The 14,705-nt window shown below is 41.0% G+C and overlaps 1 protein-coding gene across 2 annotated transcripts; it reads left to right on the top strand.

The window, feature by feature from the left end:
- The first annotated feature begins 108 nt into the window (after positions 1–108).
- Positions 109–14,471, top strand: stxbp6l (syntaxin binding protein 6 (amisyn), like). Of its 2 annotated transcripts, none has more exons than XM_058068841.1 (7): positions 109–265; positions 4,952–5,119; positions 6,379–6,509; positions 6,590–6,878; positions 6,977–7,075; positions 11,855–12,015; positions 13,611–14,471. In XM_058068841.1, exons 2-7 carry the CDS (start codon positions 4,966–4,968, stop codon positions 13,632–13,634), a joined length of 858 nt encoding a protein of 285 aa, XP_057924824.1. In that variant the 5' UTR covers positions 109–265; positions 4,952–4,965; the 3' UTR covers positions 13,635–14,471. The 2 variants fall into 2 exon arrangements, with proteins under 2 accessions (XP_057924824.1, XP_057924834.1); XM_058068851.1 differs by having other exon boundaries at positions 110–265; positions 11,858–12,015.
- The last annotated feature ends 234 nt before the right edge of the window (positions 14,472–14,705 follow it).

Consider the following 14,705-nt stretch of genomic DNA (forward strand, 5'->3'; position numbering starts at 1 on the left):
ACGTATGAATACGTGTGAAGACGTTTGAACACGTGTGCGTGTAAATGATGTGATTGTATCAAACAGAGAGTGACTGTTTCCCGCGGCGTCATCCTCCTCTCAAGGTCACACAGTGCTTCATGTGTCCGGGCAGCAAGGCGCTCCCCTGGCTGCGCCTCCCGGGTATAAATTCATGTCAGCGATGTTGTCCAGTCCATCTAACTCCTGACTAACAGAACTTTCTACTAACAGGAACATCCTTTGCCCTTCCAGAGTACGACGAGAGGTAAGTCACAAACATATCAAAGCTTTTGTTGCGTGTGTGGAGTGCAGTGAGACGGTGACGTGCTGTCAGGGGAGGCAGGTGAGGCTTTTAATATGAGATTAATAAATATGAATGTGTCCCTTGAACTATATCATTTTTTTTTAATCTTCAACAAATAAACCTGGATGAACTTACTTTATGAATTAAATACAAAGACAAGGCAGAAGAAACATTAGACTTTTGACTGTAATATTCTACAGTGGCCACTTGGTGTCAGTAATTGTTCAGTCAACATTTATTGCAGCCACAATAATAATTACCTGCTAATCATAATAATAACTGTTAGGGCCATAAAAGTCAACTCTGAACGTGCGATGTCACTTTGTGTCCTCCAAGCATCTCTGCCCACCACCAAGGTTCCCTAGGGAATACATTTACTGTGGCACTGCTCAAGCAGGAATTGTACTCACGTCTTAGATGGCTCTCTTATTTGCTCTTATTATGTCTACTATATTGGCCAATACGAGTGTAAAGTCTACATTGATGAGACAATAGCTGGAAGTACGCTGGCCAGAAAAAAACAGGAAGTGCTATCCTCAGTATGTTATCATATTTATGTCTTGTCTGTCTTATTTTCTCTGATGATGTCTCCTATATATGTATTACAGATATAAAGTTGACTATAGGGGTGTTATTTCCTGTCTAAAGGGCTTTAATAATGTAAAAAAAATAAATAGTTGAAGCTCATAAACAGGCTTAGGGCGGCACGGCGGTCGAGTGGTTAGCGCGCAGACCTCACAGGTAGGAGACCAGGGTTCAATTCCACCCTCGGCCATCTCTGTGTGGAGTTTGCATGTTCTCCCCGTGCATGCGTGGGTTTTTTCTCCGGGTACTCCGGTTTCCTCCCACATTCCAAAAACATGCTAGGTTAATTGGCCACTCCAAATTGTCCATAGGTATGAATGTGAGTGTGAATGGTTGTTTGTCTATATGTGCCCTGTGATTGGCTGGCCACCAGTCCAGGGTGTACCCCGCCTCTCGCCTGAAGACAGCTGTGAGGAAAAAGCGGTAGAAAATGAATGAATGAATGAATAAACAGGTATACTATGCCATAACAACATAAATATTACATTTATTAATATCGAATCTTACTTTGTGAAAATCCACTAATCACAGTCGGGTCTGGAACCAATTAATTGCCATAAACGAGGGAATTGATCAAACTTTACTTCATCTTGTACAGAGCTGTCAGCTTCTTGGAGTTGTAGCCTGGGATGGTTTTAACACCATTCCAGACCTTAAACAGGAAATAAAAAATATTGCGGAAATAAATAAATAATAAAAAAATATTGCGGAAATGTAGTTATCACAGTCGGGTCTGAAAGCAATTAACCACCATAAATGAGAGATGACGGTACGTATATTTGGTTAGACTTGAATACAAGCCCAAAATGAAAGTACACAGAGTCTATCGGAGAGTCTATACCTCTCTAGAAAGTGAAAGTTAAGGTTGTGTAGACCTGAGAGTGACAACAATATGTCTGCTTTTTCTTGATGGCTCTTCAATGAGGATGCCTAAGTGTGACCTATGACCTCCCCTGTGGGGCATCCAGTAGTTTTTGGGAATTTTTGGATAAGGAAACAACAGGAACGTGTCCAACGTTTTCCAGCGAGGGTCACACATAGTGAAAATGAAAAGATGCAAGGATCACTGGGATATTTTGTAAAGCAACATGTACAGTATAATATGCTAAGGAGTTAGTATATACTGCATAGAATACTGCATATTATATACTGCATATTATATAGTGCATCTCAGCTCTGTCATATAGATGAAAAGGCATATTAACAGTATCAACTTTGCTCTTTTTCCCCATTTTATCCTGTTTTGCCAGATATTTCACCTTTTCTCCAAAATAATCTTCATACATTTTGTTCTCATAACATAATAACTTTATTCCCATTATATTTTGGCTTCATTTCCATTATATTGTAACTCTTTGCCCAGGTCAATTATGTTTTGTCAACTTTGCTTCTATACATATATGACTTATTATGATGACTTAAAAAATATATTTTTCTTTAATATATGCTACTAAACTGACATTATTTATTCTAATAATATTAGGAGTTTATTCTCGTAATATCAAGACTTTTTGTCTCGTTAGAATAGGACATTTTTATGACATATTTGGACTAAAAAAAAAATACAGCCTTTTTTTCCATTCTGCTGTTTTCAAAATTATTTTCTAAAATTAAAATATATATTTTTAATGGTAATGGTTTAATTTGATTTGAACATGCATCAGATTACAATTGAGTGCATCCCATAATTAGTTCCCAGTTCCACATGTCCAAAAGGAGTAGGAAGAAGCAAAGCTTATTAAATCCTAAAATTAATCCATCTGGTACTTTTACAATCAGTAACTGTTACATTTGTTCACTTCCTGCTTTCCGCAATACAGTTTAAGGTTTTTTTTGTTTTTAATAATGTACCTGGTACCTCGTAGGAGGTGATATGAGCATCCAATGACATAATGGGTACCATAGTAAGTGTCAATATAGTGATATATATAGCACATCATGACTGGTTCAAGACTCTTCCTCCTTGTATTTAGCAAACATCAACTGCTTGTATTGTTTCTTGAATTGGCTCATCGTTGTGCATTGTTTGATTTCCTTACTCAATCCATTCCATAGTTTGATTCCACATACTGAAATGCTATGGCTAGCATAACGTAGTCCTAGCATAGAAGTGTTTCAAATGTACTTCTTCCCTGAGATCATATTTCTCCTCTCTTGTAGAGAAGTATTGGATGACATTTTTAGCTAATTGCTTATTTTTAGCCTTATGCATTATTTTAGCTGTTTGAAGATGAACTATATCAGCAAGTTGAAGTATTTGTGATTTTAGAAATAAGGAGTTAGTATGTTCTTTGTAGGCGGCATTATGAATTATCCTTACTGACCTTTTTTGCAGTACATTTAGCGAGTGAAGATTGCTTTTATAGTTATTAGCCCATATTTCCACACAATAAGTAAGATATGGTAGAACCAGAGAGCAATAAAAAGTGTGGAGTGATTTCTGATTGAGAACAAATATTGAAATATTTCTGGCCACCTTATGTTGTATATTTGTAATATGAGGTTTCCAGCTCATATTTTCATCTATTGTGATCCCCAGAAATGTATTTTCCTTCACCCTTTCAATGTCTACATCGTCTATTTGTATTTGCTGGTACGTGTCCTTTCTGCTGTTAGCAAACAGCATGATTTTAGTTTTACTTAGGTTCAAGGACAATCTATTATCATCAAACCATCTTTTTAGTATGACCATTTCTTCTCTGACCTTTCTAATGATTTGGTCTGTACTCCCTCCAGAACAAAAAGCAGTGGTATCATCCGCAAATAATACCAGCTTGTCAATATCATTGATGTACAAGTTGAACAGATTTGGCCCCAGTATTGACCCCTGGGGAACTCCGCACGTAATATATGAATTTGCAGATGTGTATTCTCCTAGCTGTACGTCTTGCTTCCTGTCAGCTAAGTAGCTTTTGACCCAATTAAGAACTAATCCTCTGATTCTGTACCTTTCTAATGTAGTTATTAGGATGTCATGATTGATTGTATCGAAGGCTTTTGTCAGATCCATGAATACTGCGGCTGCACACTTCCTCTAATCTATAGTGTTAGTCATTTCCTCCCTCATTTTAATAAGTGGCATGGAGGTAGAAATATTAGCTTTGTATCCATACTGACTTTCTGATAGTAATTTGTTTGCATTAATAAATGTATCCAGCCTATTGTTGAATAGCTTGTCAATCATTTTGGAGAATTGTGGTTGTAAGGAGACTGGATGATAGTTTGTAAATGTGTTTGTCAACTGTATTGCAACTTTATGATACTAATGTGTTATTTTTCTCATAATATTATGGCATTATACTTGTAATATTATCATAAGTTATTCTTGGAAAATTACTGATGATTTTTCCATTATTGCTGTTTCTTTTTAGTTTTCTTGTTAAATTGGGTTTTAAATTAAAACAACAAAAAAACCCAGCCATGGGCCACCAATGGCCCTCGGCCTGCATTTTGGACACCACTGCAGAATATTTGGAAAAAAAAAAACTCCTACATTCTTACATAAAAAATATATTTTGACTTGATAGTTCTGATTCGGGGCGGCACAGTGGTCTAGGGGTTAGCGCACAGACCTCACAGCTAGGAGACCAGGGTTCAATTCCACCCTCGGCCATCTCTGTGTGGAGTTTGCATGTTCTCCCCGTGCATGCGTGGGTTTTCTCCGGGTACTCCGGTTTCCTCCCACATTCCAAAAACATGCTAGGTTAATTGGCCACTCCAAATTGTCCATAGGTATGAATGTGAGTGTGAATGGTTGTTTGTCTATATGTGCCCTGTGATTGGCTGGCGACCAGTCCAGGGTGTACCCCGCCTTACGCCCGAAGACAGCTGGGATAGGCTCCAGCACCCCCCGCGACCCTCGTGAGGAAAAAGCGGTAGAAAATGAATGAATGAATGAGTTCTGATTCGGTCCATCATCCTTCACAAGCCTGTGTGTGTGTGTGTGTGTGACATTTGTGTGTGCGTGTGTGTATGTGTGCGTATGTGACATTTGTGTGTGTGTGTGTGTGTGTGTGTGTGCATGTGTGTGTGTGCGTGTGTGTGTGTGTGACATTTGTGCAGGTCTGACCACAACAATGAGCAGCCAGTCTGCCATCAACAAAGATGTCTTCATCCCCAGCGATGAGCGGATGCTGGTGGCGGTGGAGGTGCGGAGGAGGAAAAAGAAGAGGATGTCCTTCCTGTCTCCCGTATCCAAAGGCGACTATGCGACATTCATTTGTGTGTCAGGTACAAGTCTCACGCCAGCAGCAGTGGAGTACTATGACAACCACAATGTAAACCAGCACACCGTACCATAAGAGTACTACAATATTAAAAGTATTTATCTACCAGCTAGAAACAAAGAGCTGTACATTCGGATTCCCACCGTGAGCTCACACAAAACCAAACTCGACTCCTGAACCCAGATCCATGACTGTCAACTGTCAGGAATACAAAGTACGAATAGAACCAGATTTGGCCGCCAAAGACCAGGTCGCCCATGCATCCGCCCTGGACCGCCACCCAACACACAATGCACCGGACCCTTATGCTTGCCCCCGTAGGTGGTAGGTGGTGGAGCCGCTTCTCCTTCACATTGAGAGGAGTCAGTTGAGGTGGCTCGGGAATCTAGTCCTGCTGAGGTGTTCCGGGCATGCCCAGTCGGGAAAAGGCCCCGGGGCAGACCTAGGACCCGCTGGAGGGATTATGTCTCACAGCTGGCCTGGGAACGCCTTGGTGTCCTCCCGGTGGAGCTGGAGGATGTGGCCGGGGACCGGGAAGTCTGGGCTTCCCTACTAAGACTGCTGCCCCCGCGACCCGGACCCGGATAAGCGGAGGAAAATGGATGGATGGATGGATGGAAAGTACGAATAGGAAATAAAAAGTACTCATGGATGGAGGGGTTGTGTACCACACACTTCCTTCAGCTCATCCTGGTGGATGCTGAGGTGGTTCCAAGCCAGTTGAGAGACATAGTAGTCTCTCCAATGGGTCCTGGGTCTACTGGTCCGACGTGCCCTGAACACCTCGCCTGGGAGGTTTCTGGAAGGCATCCTGACCAAATGCAAAAGCCACTTCGTCTGTTTCCTCTCCTGCGGAGGAACAGCGGTTCTCCTCCGAGTTTCCCAAACTTATCTCTATGGGAGAGCCCAGCCACCCATTTGGGCCACTTGTACCCAACATCTTGTCCTTTCGGTCGCTCCCCAAAGCCCATGACCCAAAGTCATTGGTCCGTTGTGGTGAAGAGAGAGCTGAGCAGAAAGGCAGAACTTCATCTACGTTCCCATCTACGTTCCTACCCTCAGCTATGGTCATGTTAAGCATAAGGAAGGCTAAAATAGCGATAGCATCATAATGTCAAAATCCATCCATTTTCTCTACCGCTTATCCTCTCTATGTGTGCTGGAGCCTATCCCAGTTGTCTTCGGGCGAGAGGCGGGGTCCACCCCGGACTGGTTGCCAGGTAACCTAACACGCATGTTTTTGGAACGTTTGTGTATCTGTAGTGACCGACACCAGGCCACACCAGCTTATCATTTCAAAGGTGAAACGCTTCAGTGGCGCCTCGACCTTCACAAGGACGTCCCAGTGGGCGGTGGAGCAGCTGAGACAGGTCAACGGCATCAACCCCAACAAGGTTCATTTAGGTCCATAGAAATATGACATTTAAGCTGGATTAGTCGTAGCTTGGTCACTGTGTTAGCTTCTCGTCTGTAGGACTGTCCTGAGTTTGACCTGGTCTTTGTCAACATGGCGGATCAGTGGGTGGCCAGCTCTGCGGCAGAGAAGTGTATTCTGGTCCAGATATTGTATCGGGCTTGCCAGACTCACTGGGAGGGGAAGTCAGGAAGTCTGGTCAAGACAAACCGCCAGGGGGCCCATCAGGTTCCGGAGGTTGGTCCTAGTGACTCCTCCCCTTTACCGAGAACACAACAGGCCCGACGGAAAAGCTTGGTTGTACCCAAACTACCGGAGTTCATCAACTGCCCGTCCAAACTCACCAGAGGTAATGAAAACTGCCTTTGGGAAGCATGGGAACACCCAGCAGTACTGGTCCCAGCATGGACACCAGTGAGCTTTCTTGTATCCTTGTTCTGTTGCCAGATGCCTCCACCATGAACCTGTTCATCTACCGCTGCAAAGCCTTCTTCAACCACTTGAAGAACAACATGGCCGCACAGCAAAGACACTCACTGAGTAAAGGTAATCATGTTTACTTGTTTGGTTTTCTAGAACAAGGTTCTAGTTGAGTTATGGGTACTGGTAATAAGTGTTATTATGTAACAATGTAGTACATGCACTCAATCCCTTAACCCTTAGATGCATAAGTGGGTCAAAAATGACCCGGTCAGGTTGTTTTCTTGAAATATCTTCGTAATGAAAATTTTTCATCATTTCATATTCCAGGTATTCCTAAAAAAACATGTTTTTAATATGAGGCCATTCATATTTTTAACTTACCTTTTATACATTTTAAGAAATTGTAGTTTTTGTGTTACTACCCCAACCTTCCATAAGTGGGTCAAAAATGACCCGGTCAGGTTGTTTTCTTGAAATATCTTCGTAATGAAAATTTTTCATCATTTCATATTCCAGGTATTCCTAAAAAAAACATGTTTTTAATATCATGCCATTTACATTTTTAACTTACCTTTTATAAATTTTAAGAAATTGTAGTTTTTGTGTTACTACCTCAACCTTCCATAAGTGGGTCAAAAATGACCCGCATGCATTTTCTATGGAATCCAATAGGAACCTTTGATTCTTATCAACTTTGGCTGTCAGGAATAAATTAACTGTAGACCACACAGACTATATCAGAAGTGTCACCCCTCAGGAAGATTATTTTACACATAAAGTGCTAATACAACAACAGGTATTATCTTCATATAATATTGTGTATGTGTCTTTCATGACTGTTAGTATTATGAACAAATGAGCCTACTTTATAAATATGATAAATGATATACATAAATATCATACAAGTGATTATTTCGAACCAAAATGGCAAAATTGGCATAAAAAGGCATTGATTCTATTATGGGTGATTTTTGACCCACTTATGGAAGAGTGTAGGGTCCAGTCACTCGTGCATCTCAGGGTTAAACGAAGGCTTTATTCAGAAGGCGCATTCTAAGATGTTGTGATATGTTGTCTCTAATGGTCACTAGGTATCAGGAATGTTACTGTCATGTTGGGTGAGATACACAAGCACCAGACTTGATCACCAGAACAACAGGCTTTTATTGCAGGTTTGAGTGATCTCACAACAGGCACAATAATAAGGTGGCCAGAAATATTTCAATATTGAACAAAGCAAAATTTGTTCTCAATCAGAAATCACTCCACACTCTTTATTGCTCTCTGGTTCTACCATATCTTACTTATTGTGTGGAAATATGGGCTAATAACTATAAAAGCAATCTTCACTCGCTAAATGTACTGCAAAAAAGGTCAGTAAGGATAATTCATAATGCCGCCTACAGAGAACATACTAACTCCTTATTTGTAAAATCACAAATACTTCAACTTGCTGATATAGTTCATCTTCAAACAGCTAAAATAATGCATAAGGCTAAAAATAACCAATTACCTAAAATGTCATCCAATACTTCTCTACAAGAGAGGAGAAATATGATCTCAGGGAAGAAGTACATTTGAAACACTTCTATGCTAGGACTACGTTATGCTAGCCATAGCATTTCAGTATGTGGAATCAAACTATGGAATGGATTGAGTAAGGAAATCAAACAATGCACAACGATGAGCCAATTCAAGAAACAATACAAGCAGTTGATGTTTGCTAAATACAAGGATGAAGAGTCTTGAACCAGTCAGGAACCAGTCACCAGTCCAAATTAAAATTAAAATTAAAATTAAAATTAAAATTAAAATTGAAATTAAAATTAAAATTAAAATTAAAATTAAAATTAAAATTAAAATTAAAATTAAAATTAAAATTAAAATTAAAATTAAAATTAAAATTAAAATTAAAATTAAAAAAAATACAAAATAAAAAAAAACTTAAACTATATTAGGAAAGCAGGAAGTGAACAAATGTAACAGTTAGTGATTGTAAAAGTACCAGATGGAGGGGTAGGATTTAATAAGCTTTGCTTCTTCCTACTCCTTTTGGACATGTGGAACTGGGAACTGATTATGGGATGCACTCAATTGGAATCTGATGCATGTTCAAATGAAATAAAACCATTACAATTACCGTCACCATTACCATTACCATTACCATTACCATAATCCCTAACACTGGCTACTGCAAGGTAAAACTCAACTCAGAACCCAATGTCACTTCCTGTTTGTGCCACCATTGCATATTTATTGCAAAACACACACAAACACATCTCGTTTATGTTTTATTTTCTCTTATTATGCCTACAATATTGGGTAATAGGAGAGTAAAGTGACTATAGGGGTGTTATTTCATGTCTAGAGGGCTCTGATCACGTTAAAAAAACATATTTAGAAGAAGGTGCCACAGGCTAAGGTTACCCAAAACTGAAAGTGAATGTATTTCAGTTGTTTTAGGGACCAAGTACTCTGTCTGGTGAACAGTGTGGTACTATTCCCTCGTGAACATCAGTTGTACAGCATTGTACTGCACCAAGTCATTTGTTGAGAGAAAATGGCGAGAAAAGAAGGGAATTAACAATGGAGGAGCTACGGACCATCTTAGCACGTTGCTAGGTAGGTTTTTCCTCCAGAGAAACTCAAGTCTGCACGGGACAAACCCTGAGGAATTACATGAGGCCACGTAGCAGACCAGCTTGTCCATCCATCCATTTTCTTCTGCTTGTCCAGTCGGACTTCCCGCTCTCTAAGCACCTCTTCACCGAGGGAGACATGGAGGCATTCCCAGGCCTCCCAGGGGGTCTTAGGTCCTGAAGCTCATGACCACAGGCGAGGGTTGGAATGTAAATCAACTGGTAAATTGAAAGCTTTACCTGTTCCTCACTCGAGAACAAGACGCCCGTAAGCCCCTCTACCTAGGACAAGACCTCAATCCCAACCCTTTTCCCACTGAGAACCATGACCCCAGATTTGGGGGTGCTGTGAACTTCCCCAGTAGACACTGAAGGTCACAGCCTGATGAGGCTATGCAAATAGCAGAGATCAGATCCGAAGGCCCTCACCTGTCCTCAAGTCCTGTGTCTGGACATTCTGTCAGTGAAGATTCTGAACAGGATCAAGGACAAAGGGCGGCCTTGGCAGAGACCAAAGTTCACCAGGAACTGGCTTGACATCTGCTGGCAATGCCAACCAGGTTCCTCCGGTTGTGCAAGGCAGCCCCATCCCCCCCGGGTCTTTTCCAAGTCCATAAAGCACATGTAGACCGGTTGGGCCAACCCCACCCTCCAGTACCCTTGCAAGGGTGTAGAGCTGATCCAGTCTTCCATGGCCAGGACGAAAACCACATTGCACCTCCTGGAGCTGCAGTTCCGCTAACGGTTTACCTTGGGAGGTCTTAGGGTCACTTGGGCATCCAAACCCCTCGACCACGATAAGACGAGGTAGTTTGACAGCTAAAAGCTGCAAATGCCAGAGCGTTTGGTTGCCTTGGCAACGCTTTGTACGACACCATGTTTTATTTTGTGTGTCGGTTGTGATGTTTTGTGTTTTTGTCTATTGTTTATTGTCTCGTCTGTTCTGCACCTCGTTGCGGCTGAAAGGCGTCTTTGTGCTCGGTGGCGGGGGCTGAGGGTGCAGTCACATGAGTGGCGACTTTGTTGATTTGGGAGAGGTGGAGCCAATACAATACAGTACAGAAGCTGGCGTTTCGGGCGCTCAGTGTGCCATGAACGCCCCTCGTAGCCGAGCGTAATGCCTGGGACGGATGCCAGGATGCGACTCGCAGCCGGTCCCACTTGGGTTGCATTTCAAAGGTCGGCTAAGATCCCATCTGCACGTTTTGGTGCCCTGCAAGAACCAAAGTCTTGTGGTGTCCTAGCGGTTCCTTCACATTGGAACATTTTACTGAAAAAGAAAGCATGCAAAAGACTTAGTAGACTTAGACTTAGTAGACTAAGTACTAGACTAACTAGATGGATGGATGGATGGATGGATGGATGGATGGATGGATGGATGGATGGATGGATGGATGGATGGATGGATGGATGGATGGATAGATAGATAGATAGATAGATAGATAGATAGATAGATAGATAGATAGATAGATAGATAGATAGATAGATAGATAGATAGATAGATAGATGCACAATAACACAGCAGTGAAATTGCCAACAAAATGTCGTTGCCTGGCTCCTGTATAATAATAAATAATAATAATACCAATGTGGAGAATAAATAAATGTCATCAAATATGAACAACAATGTACAGCGTAAACAGTAAATAGCACATAAAATATAATTTATCAAGAAAACTCCAACAACAGCAAAAATGGAAAAAATTGCTGTAATTTTACAAAAACAAAGTGAAAATATTAAGAAAAACATTTTTATCTAATGAGAAAAAGTTGTAATTTTATAAGAATAACATCATTACAAAAAATTTGTAGCATTTCCGGAGCCACTGTTTTTCATAGTTGTAATATTATAAGAAGCAAAGAAAACTAAATAGTAATTTTTAATTAACTAGGTTGTAGAAAAAGTTATATTATTATGTGAATAAAATCATAATTACTAGTTTTTTCATTTATCAACTTTCAACATTGCACAACTTCGATATGTTACCACTTAAAATAAACAAATTGGAGCAACAACTGTCTTTTTTCATCTTTGAAAAATGTCTATATGATCTGGTATTACTGCTCAGTGCTGTATCTCGGTGTGACCACTGGGTGGCAGTGTTGGCATGTTTTGTAGTGACCTTTTCCTTATAATACAGGAAGTTTTCCTCCAGTTGGTTGATGCCTCTGTTTTCCTTCAGCAGATGTTGTGATACAAGAAGAGCACCAGGCTGAGTACTCACTGTGCCGGACGGTAGCTGATATAATTTCTATGCATCAGCAGGTCAGGCTGAAGTGCGGGCAGCAGGGGGCGCTGTGGGTAATGCCGTCCATCGCATGAACGTGGTTCTGGGCGAGCGTGGCGACAGGCTGACTCCAGCTGAAGACAAGACTCTGGGGCTGGTGCACGCAGCCCATCAGCTTGCAGACAACGCTCACAAGGTACGTACACAGACATCTGCCTTTACAGGGGAAATACTCATCATGATGTATGGATGGACTCTAACCCTGGTTAATATATCTTAGCAAATCATAGCAATCCTCACCATGGTAAACGTGATCACGCTGTTTACCCGACCTTGGTACATATCTGCAAAGTAGATTTTTTTATATAAATTGAATATTTTCGCAGTTAGAGCATAGAAAACATGTTCTAAAAATGTTTATTAGAGCCCTCTAGACATGAAATAACACCCCCACAGTCACCTTTACACTCACATTACCCAATTATAGTACACATAATAAGAGAAAATAAGACATAATAACACTGGTTAATATATCTTAGCAAATCATAGCAATCCTCACAATGGTAAACGTGATGACGCTGTTTACCCGACCATGCTACATTCCTGCAAAGTAGGATTCCTTACTTATAAATTGAATATTTTCGCAGTTAAGAGCATAGAAAACATGTTCTAAAAATGTTTATTAGAGCCCTCTAGACATGAAATAACACCCCCACAGTCACCTTTACACTCACATTACCCAATATAGTACACATAATAAGAAAAAATAAGACATAAAGGTGGGCAGCACGGCGGTCTAGTGGTTAGCGCGCAGACCTCACAGCTAGGAGACCAGGGTTCAATTCCACCCTCGGGCATCTCTGTGTGGAGTTTGCATGTTCTCCCCGTGCATGCGTGGGTTTTCTCCGGGTACTCCGGTTTCCTCCCACATTCCAAAAACATGCTAGGTTGGCAATTGGCCACTCCAAATTGTCCATAGGTATGAATGTGAGTGTGAACCACACGCTAACCACGCGACCGCCATGTAGCCCTACCTCCAATATCTCCAATGTAATAAAGTGCTTTAAACGTTGTGAGGAAGAAGGACAAATAAGCCGAAAACTTACCACTTCCACACGGAATGAGAGGAGAACTTTTTTTTTCCTGAATGTGAGTGTGAATGGTTGTTTGTCTATATGTGCCCTGTGATTGGCTGGCCACCAGTCCAGGGTGTACCCCGCCTCTCGCCCGAAGACAGCTGGGATAGGCTCCAGTACCCCCGCGACCCTCGTGAGGAAAAAGCGGTAGAAAATGAATGAATGAATGAAAGACATAAAGGTTGTTGCTGTAAATATGTTCCCTAGGGGAGCTGATTAGGGGGGTGGGGGCAGGCAGTAATTGACATCAGAGGTTAGCTTAGCGTGCGTAACAGTAGCCATGTTTTTTTATTAGTGATTTTATTGTGCCTGCGATCATACACATCTACAAGAAAAAAACGCCAATCGAGTGTGGTGCTTGTGTGTCTCAACCAACATTACTGTAACATTACTGACACCTAGTCACCAGCGTACAGTACTACATCATTACAATGAATGTCTTTTGTGTGTGAATGTGTTTGTATTTGACTTCATTTAGACTTCATTTTGCTTCAAAATGCTTCATTTAGGTAAAAACTAAATAAGTGTGCTTATATTTGTAATGTTGTTGTTAGAGTGTGTATGGTATGTGTTACTGCAGTACAATACAAATACTAATGAGGCGTGTATTTTGGATGATTGGGCTGAACGTCATCAGTGTTGTGTTTGTTTCCAGAGAGCACTGAAACACGGCAAGTAGAGTCGTCCAAACTGCCCATGAGAAGAATCTCTCAAGAGGATCATCTGCCAGGGTTGCCATGTAACCTTTGCTGTCCATGTTTGGACCACAGGACCCCCGTGGTGCTCGTATTTCATTTGCACAGTTCCTTCAAATAAGCGCTGCTAGTAATACTGCTGAGATGAGTGTAAAACGTCCTTCATTGTTATATTAAGTTGCACTTCAGGGTGGAATATCTGTGTCTTCATGTTGTATCCACGGTTCGTCTTCGTCCATGTCCTCCATGTTCTAACCAAACGTTGTCTGTGTGTCTCCGTCCACCGTGAGTTGGAAGTTCATCACCCAAGGTGATGAAACCCCCACCAGAAACCCCGTAAACCCGTTCCAATCCAAAAAATGAAAGATCCACTTTCACCAGGGTAAAGCTAACCCAACACAAAGTAATGCTAAAGTTTAGCTTCATCCATTTCATTTGGGTGTCCAAACTGTTTCCAGCGCGGACCACATAGTGAAAAATGAAAGGATGCACACTTTGGACAACCCTGCTATAGAAAATTGCAGTGAAAAAAACTAATAGTAGTATTTGTAATATTGTCTGTGCTATTGGAATTCTTGTTGTTTTCTTGTCTTATTGTCTTATTAAGTGTGCAAATAAATACAATTAAATGCAAAATGAAGCTTATATATCAAAGTACAATTTTTACTTTTAAGCAAAAATTTTGTCAATAATTTACTACTACTATAACAAAAAAGCAGAACATGGCGAACCAATGGCAGCCTTTAGTACCTAAAAGCAGAACATGATGGAATGACTTTGCGTAGATTAAGAAGACATAGTGAATAAAAGTTATCCTCCCATTCTGTGTGGAAGTGGTAAGTTTTTAGTTTATATGTCCTTTTTCTCGACTCCGTTTGAAAACTTTCTTAAATTTAGAGTTAATCCGAGAGACTAAACTACTTAGCGCAATAGCTCACTATGCTAGCGTCTGTGCCTGCAGTGATGTGGTGTAAAACAAAGTATTACAAGGGAATAAAGGTGACTATAGGGGTGTTATTTAATGTCTACAGGACTCTAATGTAAAAAAAACTTAT

This window comes from Doryrhamphus excisus, chromosome 1 (assembly GCF_030265055.1).
Source record: "Doryrhamphus excisus isolate RoL2022-K1 chromosome 1, RoL_Dexc_1.0, whole genome shotgun sequence".
Lineage (NCBI taxonomy): Eukaryota > Metazoa > Chordata > Actinopteri > Syngnathiformes > Syngnathidae > Doryrhamphus > Doryrhamphus excisus.

Excerpts from the sequence above, each read along its gene's own strand:
- stxbp6l (XM_058068841.1), top strand. The coding sequence starts at position 4,966 with ATGAGCAGCCAGTCTGCCATCAACAAAGATGTCTTCATCCCCAGCGAT. Across the intron at positions 6,879-6,976 it reads CCCGTCCAAACTCACCAGAG|ATGCCTCCACCATGAACCTG; the intron begins GTAATGAAAACT and ends TTCTGTTGCCAG. Across the intron at positions 12,016-13,610 it reads TTGCAGACAACGCTCACAAG|AGAGCACTGAAACACGGCAA; the intron begins GTACGTACACAG and ends GTTTGTTTCCAG.